General features: G+C 39.9%; 1 protein-coding gene across 1 annotated transcript; it reads left to right on the forward strand.

Annotated features, from left to right (window-relative positions):
- Positions 1–4,281: 4,281 nt before the first annotated feature.
- valopa (vertebrate ancient long opsin a) lies at positions 4,282–19,827 on the forward strand. The gene is made up of 5 exons (XM_086258382.1): positions 4,282–5,178; positions 7,320–7,530; positions 11,329–11,446; positions 12,101–12,334; positions 18,059–19,827. Exons 1-5 carry the CDS (start codon positions 4,815–4,817, stop codon positions 18,302–18,304), a joined length of 1,173 nt encoding a protein of 390 aa, XP_086114508.1. The 5' UTR covers positions 4,282–4,814; the 3' UTR covers positions 18,305–19,827.
- Positions 19,828–21,571: the final 1,744 nt, after the last annotated feature.

Here is a 21,571-nt window from a genome sequence, read left to right on the forward strand (position 1 = left end):
TAAATGCATGAACTAGTTTTTCAGCATCAATTTCAGAAAGGCTGTTTCTATTTTTAGAGATATTGAACAAGTGCAAGAATGCAGTCCTACATATTTGTTTTATATTGCCATCGAAACAAAAGTGAAAAAGTGCATCAGTCATGAAGTTAAATCCAAAAACAGGTATGTGTCATGACTCTCTATTTATTTAGTTCTTGTTCGGTTGTAAAACTTTTATCACCACCATAGTTATAACTGCTCATAGATGCTTTCGATGTGACAATGCAGTGAAATGAACCTTGACTGTCAGCATCTGCCACCTACACAGATTTTCTAAGTCTGTGTATGATCTCAAATGTTTGACGTGGACGCTCCTGGAACGGAATGAAACTGTTAGTGAAAGATAAAATGTTTTCTTTACACGGCTTTGGTGTTTACTGCATACATCCACATGCTACGAAATCAAAGTACACAAAAATGCCTTTTTATTTTTTTTGGCCCAACTTCTGATAACCAGACAGTTGCGTGAGAGAACTTTAAATTCACCAACTATGCTTGTTGAATACACAATTCTTAAAAGCAGTGCGTGGGTTTTTCATGGATGTGTGTTATATATAGTCTAGTATTCAAATTCAGATCAAACATTTCAGATGAGACTTAAACGGTGAGTCGACTGTAGATTTAAAAAGCTGCAGAGAATTCACTGGTTTTAGAATTGTTTGGTAAATTCTTCTACAATAAGCCTGAATAGTATAAAACGTGTTGTCTGCACACTGCCAAGTGATCTAGAGTACAGGCAGTAGAATAACGTAGGTTATTTTAGGACCCTTTTACCCCATGCTCACGAGAAACAGCCGTACAGTCAATATTTTAAAAATGAATGCTTTTGTGATGCCTTTGAATTTGATGAGATCCTAATAAGGAAAGCCTGTTTTATGTGCTTTTAAGTTGTTCAGATGTGCACTGTCGCATAGTTGGTGTCAGTCATATCAGGCAGAAATGTACAAAAGCACAAACTGCACCATCAAAATAAACAAATATAATACACTCACTCATGATCCAGAAATTTCTTATAAGGGGTTATAGAAATCAACTGCAGCCACCCTACAGCTGCAAAATATTTCAAAAGTTTTTAGAACCTGCAATTATCTCTTTGAACAAACATGTGATTTATACATTTTTTTGAACATTTAAAATATTAAATGACAGTCCCACACTCCTACAAAGTCAGACATCGTTAACATTTCCACATTGCAATAGAAAACTAGTTGAATTTCACAGTATTATCAGTAAAAGTATGTAGAAAACTTTTTTAAATGTCTTTTTTTTTGTCACAAAAATGAATAAAATTCTATTATCATTCTATTTATGCAACTTTCATGCTGGAGCAAATATGACAAGTTGTACCACAACAAACCCCATCAGGAGACTGTCCTGTCCAAATAGAACAAAATTCTCATGTTTCCAGATGGTACTCTGATTATAACACAGGAAATCGTTGTGGTGAACGTGTGCAGATATTTTTTTCATCTCAAGAAAATTTTATTTTTGGAATATTTTCTGTTCAGTCGTCTCCATTATTTTTTTAGCACATTGAAATCTGAAGCTCTGTTTGAACATGAATATCTCAAAAACTATTAAAGATAAAACCATGACAATTTCAAATATATATGTTTCACAGTATTATATATGTTCAAACTTTGTAGCATAAAATTTTTATGCAAATCGGATTCAGCCAAGCAGAAGTCCTGTGTTGGTTTGAAATGAAATGACCTATTTATTGGTCCTACCCTTCTCCCTGTCTGTTGCACTGAACATAAAAGAGCACCCTGACCCTCACATGTATCCCTCATCTAAACTTTGCATAATTTTTCTTGTTTACTTAGGTATTTTTCTCTAAATAGCCTGATTGCGTGCCTTGTCCTATTCTGTAAGTTGGGTATTTTTTTAAAGGAAATAAAGTACAAAAAAACATGTAAATAAAGAAACCTAATTTTCCCAGCTATGTGTTTTCATTTCTCAAAAAACTTAAAACATAAACAGCTTATTGGATCACTAACTAAGCAAGAAAGAAATCTGTGAATGAGCTTCTCCCATTTTCAGCCATTTCCACACCATCATAGAGTGCCATTATGCCATTATAGAGTGACCATCTAACTTTTCCAGTTCTGTCCTGGTGATTCCCCCCACCACCCTTGGGCTTGGACTCCTATCCGGTGCCACAGAAGACTGGTACACATGTAACAGAGCCAAGACATGAATTTGTGCTGTCAGTTGCCTAAAAAGGAGAAACATCAGTGCTGGAAAAAAATAAGCATGAGCCAGAGGAATGTTACATGTCATCCTGCTGTCATACTGATTATATCATTGACATTTACACCACTGAATTACACTGATAGGTTCGTAGGTGTTCATGCAGAAGTATATGTCAGGTGCAATAGAAAATCACTGCTGGAGCTAAATGATGTTGTATTTGAAGAAACTGTGGAAAGCATTTTAGCAAAAGATGAACTAAGTGAATCTGATCTTTTGCCTCTCTTGAGCAAAAGCACAAGGTTGAGCTCGGCAGTGGAGCTTTAAAACACCTGCCAAACAAAAGCAGTCATACAGAGGTCTGGACAGTTAGAGCAGGCAATAAATCCTCATTTACGTGATGGTCACTGAGGTGTGACAAGCTGGCTTTCACAAGAGGGAACTAGATCAAAGACTGGGCTGAGATGGAGACAGCGGGAAGGTGATTCACCTCAGAGGAAAAAGTTCTGTGCAGGCTTGACCTTCAGGTTCTGGCTCTAAGTTAACATGAAAGTGGAACCTGAAATATAGATGACATGTTTGTTTGACTGGGAATGAATTTGGAGCTAATCTTTAACTCCTAATCCTTTTGAAACTCTTGATCCTTTTGAACCTTCATGCCGTGCCTCGGACTGAATTGTATCATCACTGAATTACACAAACTTAAAGTCAGGAGCAGTTTTATTTAGCGCTGCATGCACCTTTCTTGTGGTGTTATTTTCTATAACCTTTGAGCAACTAATAAAGTCTCACACTCTGTAGGAATTATATATGAGGCGGTTTCTCTGTATGCACAGCTTTCAATAGCGCTGGATGTTTGACTTTCTTGCTTGAAAGAAAATGTTTTGGATAGCTGCAGTTAAGTTACACAGGCAGTCTTCTCAGTAAGAAATTCTCCTCTTACCCCTAAACAGCCAATATGATGTAAAAATGCTCTTGAAGAGACACTTTCCACTAAGTAACAGTGAAGCTGTTTCTAACTAATCATTTAGAATACACAACCTTCACTAAGCCTCTAATTTTTTAAAAGAGCTTTAAAAATCCTCTGAGACAAGTTTGTACTTTAGCCTCTCGTCTGATGAGAGATTCAAACTGCAAAGCCTGATGTGCAATTTTCATACATTTCATAAATGTATGAAAACAACTCTGACCTGCTGGAGCAGGGACACCGGTTCTCTCCAGTGGCACTAACTGTTGAACGGTCCATCCAATGAATGTTCACTTAGTTTGAGATTTCAAATGTGTATGTCAGTGCTTGTTCCTGTGGCTGGATATATAAAAATATTAAGGTGGTGGCACTTTACATTCAGAGGTAAAGACCTGATCACCTTCACGCAGTGGTCTTAATGTTATTGCTGACTGGCATACAGTCAATCAGCCTTCTGATTTCTTTAAAAAGCAGTGGTTTATCAGCATAAGTACAACCTTCCTTGCTTTCAGACTGTTCTCTGCACAAGCATTTTCCCTCAGATTATAAAGGGTGGTTTGGAGCATAACAGGCTGTCTTGTAAAATGTTCGCCTTTATAAGATTAATGGATGACTGGGTTGGTAATTATCCAGGTGTGTTCCAGTTTGACACCATCATGTTGTGTGACTTGAACTTTTAATTGCATATTTACTTATAACAGAGAGCTTTGTTGTGATCAATGTGCAGCACACACGAATTTTTAAATTTGTGTGCCATAAATGATGGATTCCTGTAGATGTGAGTAAAGACTAATTATCCAGGTTAATTTAACACGTATCGCTCAAGGACTTCAATATGCATGTGAATTTTAGAGAGTTTAAAGGTGAACGTTTATAGTTAATTTAGACGAATACATCAGGTCCATTGCGACCAATCACTCCGCTGCGGTGCCTAATTATGCATCACTAATAAATTGCGCACTGAAAAGGCGAAAATCACCAGATCTCTACGTGTCCTTTCGAAATGCACCTAAAATAGCCACACATTAGATGTAGCCTATTAATCATGCATGGTAGTAATTACTGGCTCGTGTGTAAAAGTGTTGGATGGCAGCTATGCGCTCCCGGGTTCATCCGGAGTACGCGCCAAGCCTGGAGACTGGACTGTGATCAGTGTCCGGAGCTTGAACAGAAGCGCGCACGGAGAGGGCGTCCTGGAGGACAGCAGCGATGCCGGAGCCGCCTATATAAGAGCCGCCAAGATGCCCCCGATCATTCGTCCACTCGCGCTTTTTCAAGACATCTCCCCTGACCGCAGCGCACAGCTCGCGCTCTGCTCCGCTCTCACATGTAGACTGACACTTTCCAGCAGCGGCGCACAATCACGCCCAAGCGCGTTTAGTGGATTTCTCCGTCCTGCGCTTCGCCATGCGCGGCGGCCAGCGCGGATTTCAACATCTGAACTTTTGGAAAGAGGAGTCCCGGAGCGCACAGCGTGCTCAGCTCAAGCGGCGCGTTTCCAAGTGACTGCAGAGCGCGCCTGTCTGGCACAGACTCCACGTTAAGTTGTGAGTATGAGAAGAGGAGACCGAGGTTAGGGTTAGCGAGCAGCCAGCGGACTCTCCGGACACGGACAATGGAAACCTTCAGCGTGTCAGTGAACGGCGTGTCCTACACCGTGGCACCTGAACTCTCCACCCCCGATGATCCCTTTAACGGACCCATCAAGAACATCGCGCCCTGGAACTTCACCATCCTGGCCGTTCTCATGTTTGTGGTCAGCTCGCTGTCTTTAACCGAAAATTTCCTGGTCATGTTTGTCACTTTCAAGTTCAAACAACTGAGGCAGCCCCTGAATTACATTATAGTTAATCTGGCCATCGCCGACTTTCTAGTCTCCCTCACCGGTGGAGTGATAAGTTTCCTGACTAACGCCAGGGGTTATTTCTTCCTCGGGAAGTGGGCTTGCGTCCTGGAGGGCTTTGCAGTTACTTTTTTCGGTAGGTTAACACTTTCCCCCATCCTGTTACTGTAATGGCAGAGATGAATGAAGCTCCACGTTCCATAGCTGTAGCTGTCAGAGTGGCTCCTTTTACTGCAAAAAAGAGCTGCTGTGCGTGCGAGTAAAACAACTCCACGTGGTGTTATTCGACTTTGTCACTAAACGCTTGTTAATAAATTAGGGCATCTAGAAGCCATGTCAAATAAAGAATAAATCCCTCTAACTGACAGAACATTCCAGCCTCAGGAACTTTGCTTGCTTTCCTTGGACAAGATTCAAACGATGAAAGCACTACTTTCTTACAGTGACAGGAGAAATGTTGAAATAATAAATGCATTCTGGCATCCATCAATGTGTAGACTGATTTTAAATGTTTATTTATTTAAACAGCTCAAGACTAATATTTAAAAATCCATTCTATCTGACACACACCCTTTAAACCTCAGTTGTAACCAAGACACCAAAAGCACAAGGATCGGGATGATAGACATTTCTGGCCAAAGTAAAACTATAACTCCAAAATCAATGTCAGTCTCACTGTTAACTTGAAGTTTGATTCTTTTGAGGGCTGTTTTATAAACTGTGCATTATGTTTAAACTGAACCTGGATAGTATTTGCTTCCTGCTGCTGTGTGAGTCCAGAGTGTAAAGCAGTATTTAAAGCGATCCTGGTACAGAAGCCTTCTCACACACTTTTGTACATGACTTGCTTTAAGTAGGTTACCAGCGCTGTGACCACCAATAACCAAGTAGGTGGGTTGGAATGGCATGCAGAGGTTCCCATGCTGTGTGGGATCATGGGCATCTGGTGAGACACCTGCAGTACATAAAGTCTGAATACTTAATCATTTTATGCAAAGCCTTATTAGATTTGTGACATGGTTTCAGAGAGGAATGGCACATGAAGTAAAAGGATGATTTTGTCTAAGTCTGTAAAACTGACAGTCTGTCAACAGGAAATATTAATTTATAATGAATTTATATTTTCATGCAACTTAATGAGAATATTATCAAATTACTGTCACGTGTGGTGCTTTAATGAGCCAGCTTATTGCAGTACTGTATATGCTCTTTACCAGAACTGCATTATGCAGTGCATTAGTTGATGGCATCTGTACCCAGAGCTTACACACAGACAGTGATGTTAAATAACTCCAGAAATCAATGTATTGATCTCTATTTGCTCCATGATTATAACGTGTTGTGTGGGCTATTTGTGGGGACAAATTGCTGTAATGCGCTGCATTGCAACCCTGTCGCGTACAGTTATTACTGAATAACAAACAAATGACTTGTGCTGGAAGGCTGAACAGATTTTGATCCTAAGCTGCAAAGTCTAGATGATAACTGAAGAAGCTGCGCTGATACATGATCAATAACCCGCTGAAGTGAAGCGCACATCTTCCATAGCCTCATGGTGAAAAGCCACTCGAATGTTTTTGCTTTAACAGCACTTTTAAGTGATTAACTGCAGTGTCATTGCTATTATTCGTGTGTGCGTGTAAAAGGGTGTGGGTAAATATGAAAGTCATTACATTAGGTGAGCTTCTCCCCTCGAACAGGGTGGATGCTCCAATTAATATTCTACTCAGGGGGAGAATGTTTTCTGTTTGTGTCTATTTTTAGGTCTTTGTACTGCACCTGTGCTGTACAGATAAATACATTAAATCTTAATGGGTAAAAACTGAATTCTTCTAGAAAAACCCTCCTTTGATGTTCAGTTATCAGAACTTTAAAAGCTATAAAACCACCGTCGGGAGTAATGGTATGAATGTATTTGGGAACCTATATACCAGAGGCTTTTGTTTAAATGTGTGATAATTGAACACCTTCGTTTATGCCCCTGTCTTTAGTTCTCCCCAGTGACACTAGCAGAAATACACATGAAGAATCTCACTGTGGAGAGATAAGCAATTAGCTCTTCTATGAGAGAGACTTATTACCACAATTAAATACTGCCTTTTTAAAACAAAGCTCATTAGGGGATAACCTAATGTACCCATCTCAAATCATTAAACTATATCAGCACCAGGGCAGCTGCTTTTACCCAGACCTCGTGCAAATCTGGGATGTTGCTGTGTATCACTGGTAAATGTCCCACTTGGCTCAACCACATTGACCTCCTGCTGTTTCCCTAAGGGATCGTGGCCCTCTGGTCCCTGGCTGTCCTGTCCTTTGAAAGGTTCTTTGTGATCTGCCGACCTCTGGGTAACATCCGACTGCAAGCAAAGCACGCGATCCTGGGTCTTGTGTTCGTTTGGTCCTTCTCCTTCATCTGGACCTTCCCTCCAGTGCTGGGATGGAACAGATACACTGTAAGCAAGATTGGGACCACCTGTGAGCCCGACTGGTGAGAAATGAGCACTTCTCACACACAAATCCCATTTAGAAAAAAAGCCAAACTTATTTCCTCAATACCCAAAAAGTATTTCAATGCTAGAGGTTTTTGCTTTGGGGCAAATAACCCTGTTGTATACTTAAGAAAGCAGGGTTTGATTGACCTTAACAGAAAATTGTGATTTGAGTTGAACTTTAATTCTTAAGACCGTTTTTCCTTACTCACATCATGCACCAATTCAAAATCAATGGCTGTATTTGGTTAAATATAAACAACTGTTGGTTTGTGAATAATTTTTTTTGACCACTTGGTGGCGTCATAAGAAACTCTCAAACCATAGCATGCAATCCAAAATAGTGATGTCGCTGGTTGGAGCATGAAACCTCCACATTAGTGTTTAGGTTGCTATGATGATATTTGTTTTTCTTTTAATCCAGAATTGACCATTTTTTAATGAGATGGTAGAGTGCTAAGCTAATTGTTAGTGCTAATAAGTTTACTTGGTTAGCAAGTATTATGCCTTAGCTTTATGAATGCAAAAAAACAAATAAACCAAGAAACAAACAATATAGTTTTTGCTCTGTTTTGGTTCTGAGGGAAATATCTTGAGATGTAAATGAATATGTGACTGTTTGGTGTTGGGCAGATAAGGTGTAGCGTGTTTCTCCAAACTGAATGAAGTTCAGTGTGGTACTGAGGCAGTTGGTCATTTAACCCAAGCAAGTTTACAAGGGCTATAATACTCAAAGACAATGATGAAGGGTCATTGAATGTGAGTATGTCCCTAAGATTGTCTTTACATGTACTTAAGTCACCTGATGAGGTGCAACATGTTGATGGCAGAATTTAAATGAATTAATGTTACTGGATTTTAGGTGTTTATGAACCTCACTGGTTCAACGTTAACCTTAAACAATGTGTTTTACATAGAAACGGAGCAGCCATTCTTCCCTCAACCCTGTCACTTAGCTCTATGTCGCTCTTTCAGCCATGTTAGCTTGCTGTGTCCTAATTTTTGTTATAAAAAAAAAAGAGGTCTCCTCTAACCTCGGCCCTCAGGGCGTCATCTGGGTAGTGCTATTTAGCTGCTTTGATCAAAGGCGTGCAGATATGGGCTGAGAGTTTGCCCGAAGCCCCGTTGGAGAACCACTGCTTAGAAGAAGCGCCAGGAGAACAAATTGTCCACACAATGCAATTAAGACATCACCTTATGGAGATACCAACCACATATATAATCCCCTACATTTCTGGCTGCACACGGTGTGAGCTGTGTCAGAAAATATTTGGTTAACAGCAGGAGCAGGTGTGTGAGCTTCAGTTGCAACATGCACAGCCTGATAAATTTTAAAAGCCTCATTTATGTGCATCTTTTTATATGCATATATGTATATATGCAAATATTCAGTGCTGGAAGCGTTGGCTTTTGAAGGACTCGCATGTTGCCACAGAACTGTCGGCAGGTAGCTGCACCCTGCACGGAGTCTACTAACTTTATCCTACTGACTTTCTTTGAAATCCCCTCTACTGCTCAGGTGTTCTGTAGGATATTTAGTACAAAGATACATGCAGAGGTGGGAGGTTGTCAGCTCAAATCCCTGGGCTTGATCAGAAGATCTGCATGTATGGCACATATTATTCACCCTCTACCATACGCTCATTACAAACTATCATGTATACTGTTTTGGAGGTTTGCCTATTGCTCTGTTTCCTTGTCAACTAGAGACACTAGCATATTGTAAATATGTGAGTACAGCATTGTGCAATGTCATCTACATGTCAAATCATTCAAAACTCTATCACCTTGCAGTACAACATAACATTAAGGAGGATACATTTAAGTTTAGGTAGTTTAAGTAGGATGTGGTTGGAGGTTGAATTTTCATGAGCTTGTTTTCCTTGTTTTTAATATATTTATGCACAATATGGCTACAGCAGAAGCCCAAGTCAGCAGATGATAGCTGATGGTTTCCCAGACTGCATCTTTCTTTCACAAATCTAAATTACACAAATCTCATATATTAGTTTCAAATACTCCATATGTTCCCCTTTTATTATCAGCGACTCAGTCTTCAGCATGGACGATACCAGTGTTGGCTAAATTTATGGAAAGATGATTTTTTTTAGAGAATGCTGAAGTTCTTCTTCCAGGATTCTGGAGCTGTCGCTAACTCACAAGCATTTTTGGTTTCCCACTGCTGCAACTTAAGTTTGTGAATGTGAGAGCTCAAGAACGAAGCAGTGTAGGAGTTTCAAATTGATTGAATGAGAATAACTTGAGAATAAGGTGATGTAAGATGTTGAATTTCATACCATAGGTGCATGAACTATAGGCTGAAGAGTATTTTTTGCATCTGCAGCCGTTATCCAGACAGAGTGGGACACAGGCGGGTCCAAAACTAAGAAAGTTCTGATGGTCACAGGTCAACCTTTTAATTATGTTCATGCTCTCAGCCACATATATTCTCAGTTTAATTTGAATAATCAGAGGTTTGTGTGTCGGTGATCACAGTGTATTTTATAGGAATTAGGGCTTCTTTCTAATAAAATATTTGTTATTTTATTGTTTTTTAAAAACCTGTCACACAAAACATGAAACATGAAAAGTTTATTTTTCCTTCTTCCATTTTCATAGCACACATTTTTTAACAAAAAACCCCAAAACGAGAATGTTTCATTATAGTATATAGTCCAGTTACTTCTGTCTAGCTTCATGCAAAAACTTGGGTGTTTTAAACTTATATTTTATGGTCTGAGCAATAATGTAATGTTTCTGTAACAGATTGGATTGAAATATCATTCTTTCCCAGTGTGAAGCAGCACTACTGTTTCCGACAATGTGAATGAAGAGATTTTCTCTGGCAGGCATGCTGTTGGAGAAAAAGCACACCAGCTGGTGGTGGAAAGCAAGATCCTGAGTTGCTGACATTTTTGAGTTGTCAGCAACAGTGCAGGAATTCACCTGATTAAAAATGACTCTTGGAGGTGATTTCAATGCTGTCTGTTTATATGCAGAAGTGACTAGGTAATTGAATTGTAAGCTAATTTGGCCCACTGAACAGTAGATGGCACTAATGAGGAAAATGTCCTGCCCCTCAGAGGGTTGAATACATGCATATTGCTACAGTTTCAGGATTCCAGTGAGTTGCTGTCACAGGTCTGAGGATTTCTGTACAAATCTACCAATTTCCTACAACTCTTCTGTCCTCTAAACACAACTTCAGTGTTTGATATTTAGCACCATGGATTCCATAAATGAATGAGGTGTGAAATGTTGCATTGCAAATCTCCAACTGAACCACACTTCAAACCCCACCCTCTGGTGTTTTGAGCCACAGAAATTTGTGTCAGCTGTGAAATTACCCTTTTGAACTGAAGCTCAAATGAGGTGCAGAAGTATTTTTTTTAAATTTTGTTTTCTTTGAAAAACCTCAAAATGACATTTTGTTCTGAATTTAGATCGGAATTCAACTCAATTTTATTTATACAGCATCAAATCACAACAACAGTCATCTCAAGATGCTTTATATCGTAAGGTAGACCCTACAATATTACATATATAGAGAAACCCAACAATCAAATGACCCTCTATGAGCAAGCACTTTGGCAACAGTGGGAAGGAAAAACGCCCTTTTAACAGGAAGAAACCTCCGGCAGAACCAGGGAAGGGCGGCCATCTGCTGCGACCAGTTGGGGTTGCTGCAGATGGCCTTATTTAGATTTAATTCTCGCAGGGAGTCACAGGTAGACACAGTGACATTAATTTAAAATGGAGTCAAACTTTTTTTTCTGTTCATCTCTGACACCGAACAGGTATTCAACCAACATCACAGATCACAGCTACATCCTTACTTTCTTCGTCACCTGTTTCATTTTGCCTCTCGGGGTGATTTTCTTCTGCTATGGGAAGCTCCTACGGAAGCTCAGGAAGGTCAGTTCTTACACACACACACACACACACACACACACACACACACACACACACACACACACACACACACACACACACACACACACACACACACACACTATCATTTTTACAGTTTTACAAAATTACAGAAAAGTTAAGAAGGAGAGCTCAGAAGGAAGGATGACAGAAACCAGACTTCAGCGCTGTACTGATGTCATCATTGTGACTCAGTATATTACTAGTTAAGATGTTTCTTAATTTGGAGCTTTTATTACAGGGAATATCAGGTACTGGATGACTGCTCATTGCAGCTGACAGTACTATTACTCATCTCTCAAATAAGCGTCAGGTTATAATGGCTGTTGTCCACCTACACGGAAATGACTGGATATTACTGATCAGCTGATGGACATGTACAGTTATGTAAAAAAGAAAGTTTTCACACAACTCTGAGAAACTAAGCACAATCTTACGGCTTCTGTAGGAATTCAGAGGGGAAGTAGCAGTCAGATGCCTGTGGTCAATTATTAATTTGATTAGCAGTTATTGTGTGACTGCCTCTATAAAAGTTAAAGTTCTGGCAGTTTGCTGGTCTGGAGCACCAGTGCTGCAATCTTTCCAGGAGCGGACGTCCCAGCAAATGCATGACTGCATACATTTTTATGTTGCTGTCAGGTATCACATGGTCGTCTGGCCACTGCCAGGAAACCAGAGCGCCAAGTGACCCGCATGGTGGTGGTGATGATCGTGGCATTCATGGTGGGTTGGACACCATACGCAGTCTTCTCCATATTGGTCACAGCACATCCAACTATTGAACTGGATCCAAGACTGGCTTCTATCCCAGCCTTCTTCTCCAAGACAGCTGCCGTTTACAATCCAATCATCTATGTTTTCATGAACAAACAGGTAAGTAGACATTTTTAGAGCCACTGCATCATAGTTTCACTTTAGTCACACTAAGTGTTGCTTTACTTTAGTCTGGCCATTCCTTCCTGGAGACACATTACTGCTTGTGTCACATGAAAGCTGTTGAACTATAGAGGTGGGTTTATTCTGTTGTTTTGTAGTGTCGGCCTGTTTCTCAGTGCACGGTGAATGACTGAAGTATAAAATCCACAGTGCACAACTGTCTGCTTAAAAAAAAGGTGTGAGGCTTACCACTGTAAAACGGCTGCTGCTGACATTTCTTCATGTCATTTACTTAATTTTTTATTTTACTCTGTGCTCTCTTGCTCTGTTCTCAGTGTAAGGGACTAATACCTGGATTTTCACTGCAGCTTTTGAAAGAACTAATAAAGGGAGATTTTTTTTGACACATAATGTATAGACTTTAAACACCCATCACCTTGGATGTGTTTTATTCCCTTGATGGCATAAACCATTTTCTATATAAGACACTCGTTCTTTATGCAAAGCATTTAATAAATATTGGTAGTTGATGCTTGCTTCCAAATACCACCATATTTAAAGCACTATTTAAATGTCTTAATTAATTTCTCATTGTCCATGGAACTACAGGGCATTTTATATTTCTTTCATTTCTGAATAGAAAGAAGGGAAGAAGAGATTTAAATAATTATTTATAATAATTAACAGAATGTATATCACTTTCCTGTAACTTTCCCAGTGTACAAAGTGCAATGCAGTGTCATGTCTCCTTTCACGGGTCCCTCATTTGCATATTGTGTAATTGACCATTTTTATTATTTTCTGTTAGGATTATTTACATTGCTGCAGTGAAATATGACCATTAGAATTGACTACATAACATTTTTCATACATGTGCTTGTCAAAGGGCCTAGATCAGACTATTGCCTGTAGTCTGTTGCATGTCGTCCATCTCCATCAGATTGCCCCACTTTGCTGTTTAAGTAGGTCAGCCAGACCCACTGAATGTAAATAACACCTAGCCGGCAGGTCTAAACACCCAACTGCTAATGCTCATAACAATCAAGTGACCTCTACTGCTTGATATTTTTCCCTCTCTGTGTCTCTGTTGGTTACATAACAAGATGAGGTAAAGTAGAGGCTGGAGGTGACTTGATGCATGACTACTGCAATATATCCCTGTAGTTCTAGAGGAAGACCACCTCCAGTTACATTAAACCTCAAAAAGCTAAAAGGTGAAAAAAAACTTTCTACATTCATAGAGCACCATAGCTGTCATGACTGTGTTGTGTGAAAGGCAGGAGGAGGACTCTCAAACGGAAAGGTAAACTCAAAGCCGAAGCTTTACTTGCTGAGAAAACAACAAATACAACAAACTAAACTGGAAACTAGAAACTCAGACTAGAAAACAAGAAAACAAACCAGGAACAGGACCCAGCAACAGACAGAGACAAACACAGGGCTTAAATATACAAGCAGGACAACACGAGGATGGGGGACATCCAGCTGGGTCAAATGAGGCCTAACAAGAGAAGGGGAAGCAAAACTAGTTACACTGCACGCAGGACACGGACTATCAAAATAAAACAGGAAGCATGACGTTCATAAAGACGCAGACTAGACACTGAGATGTGGAAATGGACTCGGGAACAGAGGAAACATGAAGCACAGAGACAAGGGAGGCACAGAAATAGAACAGAAAAAACAGAAACCAGGAACTATAAGTGCAATACAAACAGAAAACAGTAATTCAAAGAGTACAAGTTAAACAAAAAACACTGGGGCACTAGACCCAGTGCCATGACAATAGTATAATTGGAATTTATTTCAATTCATGCTTTAGACAGGCTTTACTCTCTCAATGTTAGTTTAATTATTGAGGATCTAAAAAAGCAAAATAACCCCCCCCCCCCCAAAAAAAACCCCGTCCTAATCTTGACGGTTCTGGAGAGTACTACAATGTACATTTTGTCCACAGGATCTTGATCTCTATTCAGGAAATCAAATTCTTTCATCCAACTCCCTCTGCCATTGACTCAGTTTAGTAAAAATCAAATCAAGAAAGCACAAGTACCAGCTAAAGTACAAGGGAGTACCTTAGCCAGGCATACCGGAGAACTGATAGCTTGCATTTTGAAAGATAAAGTGCATAATTGGAAAGGTGGTCTCTAAGGTAACAGATGACCAGAAGCATGTGATACAGCATATTTACTTTTCTTGTGTAATAATAAGTCCACAGGTACAACTTGGCGAACCAGAAGAGCTGCAAGACCAGAAAGGATTCTTAGACCATAAAAATATAAGAAAACAAAAATGAGTCCAACAGCCAGCAATAAGAAAAAAGAAGGTTTTGTTGAAGTTGCACAGCTCAGTTTAGTTAAAGATTGAATTAATTCACAGTATTTTCAGTTAAAAAGTTCTTATAAATATAAATATGTCCTGCTTGCCCATGACCTCAGTTTGTCACCAGAACAAATTGGTGTAGTCAGAGTTTCAGCTTTCCAAACCTTAGGGTGTTCTTAAACTTTAAAGAAGGTGGAAGTATCTGCTATAAAGAACTAATGTGTTTCAGGCCAATCGTTTTGCCATTAAAGCGATCTTTTATGACCTGTTTCTCTATGTGGGAGTGCTTTAAAGTTACTGTTTTATTGGAGGAAAGCTTTATACAACCATTATATATATAAAAAGCTACAACATATTTTAGGTCACAGGAGGAATCGCTATTGAATGCACCACTGCCATAACGGCAGCCTTGTGCTTTTTCATGACATCGGAGGATAGCAGAGGTGTTGCTCTCACACTCTGAACAGCACTGCTGCTTTGAGGGGGGCAGTTAGGAGGCTTGCACCATTAAATTAGATAGGTCACCGAGGGTTGGGAATGATTTTTTCTCCTCAAGACTACACAGAGTGGGAAGCGGAAAAAGGGATCAGGGATTTTTAGTGTTGATGGAATGTGAAATCAATGATTGAAATCAATGACTGCTAAAAAATGGCTGTATTCTTAAAGGTAACACTGGTGTCAGTTCCACTGCTGTTGTGTCTTTCTGAGCAGGTGCACGCCTCCCAGCCACCGTCAGAATCAGCTGAATCAGCGTAACAGAACAAGCAGTAGTAACCTAGCTGTAAATGGGTTTTCAATACAGTGAAGCAACATGAAACTTCTGAATTTAAACCTAAACTGCTGTCAAGCTTTTAAATGCCACTGGAGCACATTTGATTCTTGGGTGGATGAGAGGCAGAAGAAGAACCCCAAATTACTGTCATGATTTGCACAAGGCTATTTTTTATTTTTTTTACCACAGGATCCCCATGTTCTGTGAGACATCTCCCAAATTATAAGAAGTCCTGAGGAGATACTTGTCCTGCACCTTATGGGCATAAGGTGCAAAAACCTTACATTTTTCAATTCACATCTAGTTGACCGTGCATACAGCTACAGTTTCCCCTTTTTTCTCTGTTACATAACTGTACACATCATGACTGGTTAAATGTCTCCAGGTGAGACAGGAAGAACTCCATCTCTTCTCTCTTCATGGATTTTCCATCTGGCATTTCTTTCTGCAGAACTGCATCTGAGTAATGGTGGCACATTGACAGCTGTCAGCACATCACTAATGAGGAAGCTTTACCTCACCTGCCTCGTCGAGCGCTGACACGATACCAGCCTGTGTTTATGTTCGTGAGAAATGGAGCCCTCAGACACAAATGCAATCTCTTTAGAGGGGTTCACATAAGTAAACCACTTTAATATTGTGGACACCTTGTAGAGCTGATCTTCTTCATGGTCACCTCTGTACAGTCAAACTTCATGATATACAGTTATAGTCACTCTGGTTCCCTGCTTTGGTCATAGGAACAAGCAGTTTGCTCTTAGCATCAGAATCAGATACTTTTCAGCTCTGTTTTTCTTTGCTTGTTTTCTCTTTTTTCTTTCTCAACAGGTGATCCAGGTGATTGACATATGTATTTTTTGTCTGTTTGTTTTGTTGGTTTTTGGTTTTTGCCCTTTATCACTGTCCCTCTTCCCCGCTCTTTTTCTTTCCCTCTTTCTTTCTCCCTTTTCTTTTCCCCAGTCAAGTCTGTCCCGTGTTCAGCAAATGAAAATAAAATAAACAATTAAAGCAAAGGTGAATCAAATAGACCAATACGGCAAGGCTGGGACGGTCCATTTGGTAAAGTAAATCCGTTGGGCATCTTTCTTTGCCTTTAGACAATAATTTTGATGGCAAAAGAACCAAACGGGACAGGCAAAGAAAAAAAAAATCAGATACTTTTTTAATACCTAAGAAAATTATGGTAAATGGACTGATTCTTAAATAGCGCTTTTCTACTCTCCCGGAGTACTCCAAGCGCTCTATACAACATGCCTCATTCACCCATTCACACCCACTCATACAAGCACTTCTAAACTCAAGTGCAAACTAAACTACATTCACACACATTCATACTCCGATGAATGCATCGGAGAGCAACTTGGGGTTAGTATCTTGCCCAAGGATATTTGGCATGCAGACTGGGGAAGCCAAGGATCGAACCACCAACCTTCCGATTAGTAGCCACAGGTGGTAGAGCAGATCTCTTTAGACCAACTGTCAATAAGAATAGTAACAGACTGAACTAAATTAAACAATTTATTACAAAGTTTACAAATGATAAGAAATACCTTCAATACATATAATTACCTTAATTATAAATATCCAGAATTTAACAGAGATGAAATATATGTGATTGACATTTTACTCTAACCTGTACATATTTGTTATTTCTTATTTTCAGTGTAGCGCATGTGCAAAAAGGTGTAACTATTGCACAGTGTGCATTAGATGGATGAGTTGTACAGGCAGAAATGACTTCCTGTGTCATTCAGTGGTGCATTTGAGTAATCTCACTGAGCGTGCTCCTGTGATTGGCCAGCACGTCATGGAGTGAGTGGGAGGTATTGTCCAGCATTGTCCGTATGTTGGACAACATCCGCCTCTCCGACATCACCTTAGGGGAGTCCAGCTCCATCCCTACAACATTACTGGCTTCGCAGATCAGTTTATTGAGTGCTTTAGTCCTACCAAAGGAAATAAATATAAATGATCTTAGTTGCAGAGATGCATTGACTTGTGATTTTGATTACTGTTTAGATCATTTGTAAGGAACAGGAGAAAAAAAAGAGTCTGCAAAGGCAGTGTGCAATATTGTACATGTGTGCATATAGCCTCAACTAATTTCCATCACCAGTCTAGTTGGTCATAAACATGTATAGCTGATAAAGGAATGTTAAAAAAACAGCTCTCCCCAGCAAGTTGAGTAATCTGCATTTTGCTCTGGACTATTGCCCTGGATCTGTATATGTAAATACTGCATTAGTTACTGCTGTTCATTGTGTCTGTCAGTGTGGTCCTGTTATTGCTCGTGGGTAGCATTACTTCCAAATGCATGTCTGTCTTGTACCAGATCCAGTCGTGTGAGAGATACTCTGAACACACTGTGTAACAAACACTTTAATAAAATGTTATTTGTATCAAACACACCAGCAATTAACCGTGACATTTGTTCGTTCAGCAGCAAATTCAGAATCAGATAAGTCAAATAACAGAGGTGGTTACAGTAAGTGTGGCTGAAAGTAAACATTAGCGTTTGGCTAACAGTAGCTAATAAGTTATTTAAACAGGGCATTTCATCATTACATGATATTTCAATGTGAACATGGCATAAGAGGTTCTAATCTGTTATCTTGCTCTGTGTTCAGTTCAGGAAGTGTCTTATCCAGCACTTCACCGGCATGGGGACGATCCCTGATAGCAACCTGAATCAGACCTCTGATCGACCTGGAATCACTGCCGAGAGTCACACGGGAGAGATGTCAGCCATTGCTGCCCACATCCCCGTGGGCAGCACCACGTCACCCAGATCGGACTTCAGATCTGATTCTCCAACCGACTGCGGGTCATTTGCTCAGCTTCCCATTCCAGAGAACAAAGTCTGCCCAATGTAACACTAGGCTTTACCCCGATAGGTGTTCTCTTTCCCTGAGCGTGAATAGACACCCTTCTGTAGACGCCCCACCCTCACCCTGTGTTTCAAGGACAATTAAGGGTTAGCAAAAAGTAAGAAACTTTATGGTCCAGAGTATTCTGGTAGATGTTCAGTTTATTATTGGAAAAAAAAGACTTGGGGGAAAGAACTGTAGAGACTGAACTGCTCAGAGCTTTACCCTGTAGATATCCTATAAATATTTGCTCACCAGTGCTCCTCTGTCCCGTTATTCAAGAATGTCTTGGATGTTCTCTTGACCATCACGGCACAATGGAGGGCACTTGATTCAACGCGATTCATTCATATCCCAATGAAAAAAAAGGGACTGCAAAACCCACAGACCTTGACATCCGTTAGTTGAGGGCTAGCCAGTGTGTTTCAAATATCACAATGCACCCAGCCTTTCATCTTGTCCTCGCCTTCTCCTTTGAAGCCCCATGATGGTGTCTGCAGAGAAAGCGTGTTTTTCTATGCTGTTTCAGTATTTGCTTTGGCAGCAATTTTCATTCATCTCTGTCCGTCAAAAGGACGGAGCAGTCTGCTGAATTTTAATATTTTTTTTTTTGTGTCCCGCGTAAACTAGTTTGGGTCAAAGCTTTTATCTTTTTTGAAGATGGTCAAGAGGGCTTAGAGATGCCAGTCTCCCGTTCCCTCTGTTGCAGATATAGGAGGACAGCATATTAATGAGGTGCCAGCAGTGGATCACCACATACATGCACACACTACAGTCCAATGCTTTGATGTAAGCTCTCTATAGGAACTGTGAAGAAATGCATCAATAATTATCACTAGCAAACAAGTGGGTTTGCTAGTTAGCCATGTATAAAAGCAATGAGTATTCCATCACAAGCACAGTTCAGCAGCAATATTGAAGCTAAATACCATCACTTCAGCACTTCAGCAGTAGCTACAAGTAGATGTAGCAATCAGTGTTACAATATGTCTTCTACTTTGTGGTGCATGTTCATTCATTATTACTGGGTATCTGTCAAAAACACCGTCGTATACTAAGCAGTGATTCACCAGGTATGGTGTTTGTTTACAACGTGTGTTTCAGTCATGTCTGGCCGGGAGTAAAATCCAGCATTTTTAAGCACCAGTGCATCTGTGTCAAGTTAACTGTGACACCAACAACAGACTATTTTAAAGAGAACTGTCAAATTAGCTTCTGTCCTGTCCTGGAGACGTTTGTCACAGATTTAATCGCTTCAATGACTGTTACTGCTTTGCTGTCAGGTCCAGAAACTTTAGATACGTGTCTTTGGAACCTAAACCTGCATTAATCAATATGTTTTGTGTCAACAGTGAATAAACTATGTGTGTTGTGAAAGGGTTACTGTTCGAAAAAACACTGAAGACCTGTGTTCTTTTTAGCTCGTTTAGCTTGTAGGTTCATTTTGAAAGCAGCAAACTTTCACTGTGGTTCAATTTTAGAAACGGGTTGCAGATTTCAGAAAAGGTCATTTAACCACCTCTATGCTACCTGGGCAGGAATGTGCAAGACTTCTTTATGAAAATTAATAAAGGAGTCTTATACTTCTGCACCTGTGGCATTTTTTATTCATTCCATATTTAGTGATGAGTTGAAAAAATCCTGTAATGGATACAAATTACAGACAATGTGCGTTAAACATGACGTGAAAGAAAAGCAAACAGAACATAACACAGGGGGAAGTTTTGTTCAGATTAGTCCACCCATTAAGAAGAAGACGGGGTACATTCATGCATGCACTACGATCATTATAGCAAAGATTATCTCAGAGAACTTTTCACTAACATCACGCTCATGGATCAGGAATTTTCACGCAAATTTCCCTTGCCTTACATTTCTAATGCTTTAGCTAGTTTAGACCATTTGAGTCAAGTGGAGATGTACACATGTGTATTTAAAAGCCTACTTTTAAACTTGTAATCTGACAAAAAGGAATCTACCAAATGCCTCCACAAGTCATCGCTAAGTCACAAGTACTGTCACCAATTTTGGGGCAAGTCAAATATTAAACAGCAATAAGGACCTCATCAAGAAACCTACAGAAGTGTAGTTACAGTAAAAACTAGTTCTGTATCAGCACAAAGGGAAAGCCCACTAAAGAAGCAATGACCTCTTCTCTAAAACTTGAAAGCCTTAAAGCAGTTTACAACAGCACGCGGGGCTAAAAGAATATTATTCTTTGGAGGTAATTGGAGCTGAGCCCCCCTGAAAATTTGAATCTAGAATCGCCCCTGGATCGGCCGTTAATGACAATGCAGCATCAACCGCTCAGCAGCTCCGCTACCATCGATGGTAGTCAAAAATCCCAACTTTGTGTTTAAGTGTCAACACTCACTGTTACCAGTCAGGACCCTTAAGCATTCTTTTAACGTTTCTCTAAGTCGTGCCACTACTGACACACATACACAAGCTTCAGCAGCAGTGGATACAGCAGATGTATATCGTGGCTTCACCTTGAAGATCCGACAGGATATAAATCAAACAAACCTGCCAGTGTTACATTTTGGTGAAAAGGATTACAGACTGCACTGAATGCTGATGAGACAATAAGATAATACAAAACAGGAATCCAGAATTCAAGCACTTAAAGTACGTCGAGACGACTATAATGACTCAGATGGCCGATTGCAGAGGAAGACACAGGTGGAAACGGCAAAGCTGAACACAATCAAGGCACAATTAAAAATAATAATAATAATATAGGAAGCAAAAAGAAGACAGACTGAGTCCACCATTGAATAACAGCGGAAAACAAATCATGTTGAAAAAAAAGAAGAATGTTGCAGAACACTGTTGATCTGGTGACCTGATCATGACAAGCAACACTAAGCAGAAAAACAACACAGATTCTCTCGAACTCATAATTACACATTAAATGCAACTTGTGTTCATGTCTGACTCTCTCACAGTCCAATAAAGGAGAAACGGAAATTACTTACGTACAAATTGCAGTGATCATGTGACACATAGTTTGCACTTCTGTAAGTTTACAGCTGGACAAGTTGCAGGTAAAATTTATTCCTGCAGCGGACAGTCTCACTTAAAGCGCACGGTCAAGAGAACAGCCTAGTAAAAACATCATGCTTCCAGATGATTTGTGTGTGTAACCTCGCCATATTTTTGGAATATTATAGTTTTCACTTCCCTAGCCTGATTTGCAGGGTGAGCAAAGCCAGTTAACAAAAAAGATATTCTGAGTATGTTAAAGTTGCTTCATACCGTGTCTAAGAAACG

The sequence above is a fragment of the Aulonocara sp. 'chitande type north' Nkhata Bay genome, linkage group LG13 (genome assembly GCF_057382095.1).
Source record: "Aulonocara sp. 'chitande type north' Nkhata Bay isolate Kocher_YH1m ecotype deep benthic linkage group LG13, A_spYH_male_GT1.1, whole genome shotgun sequence".
Lineage (NCBI taxonomy): Eukaryota > Metazoa > Chordata > Actinopteri > Cichliformes > Cichlidae > Aulonocara > Aulonocara sp. 'chitande type north' Nkhata Bay.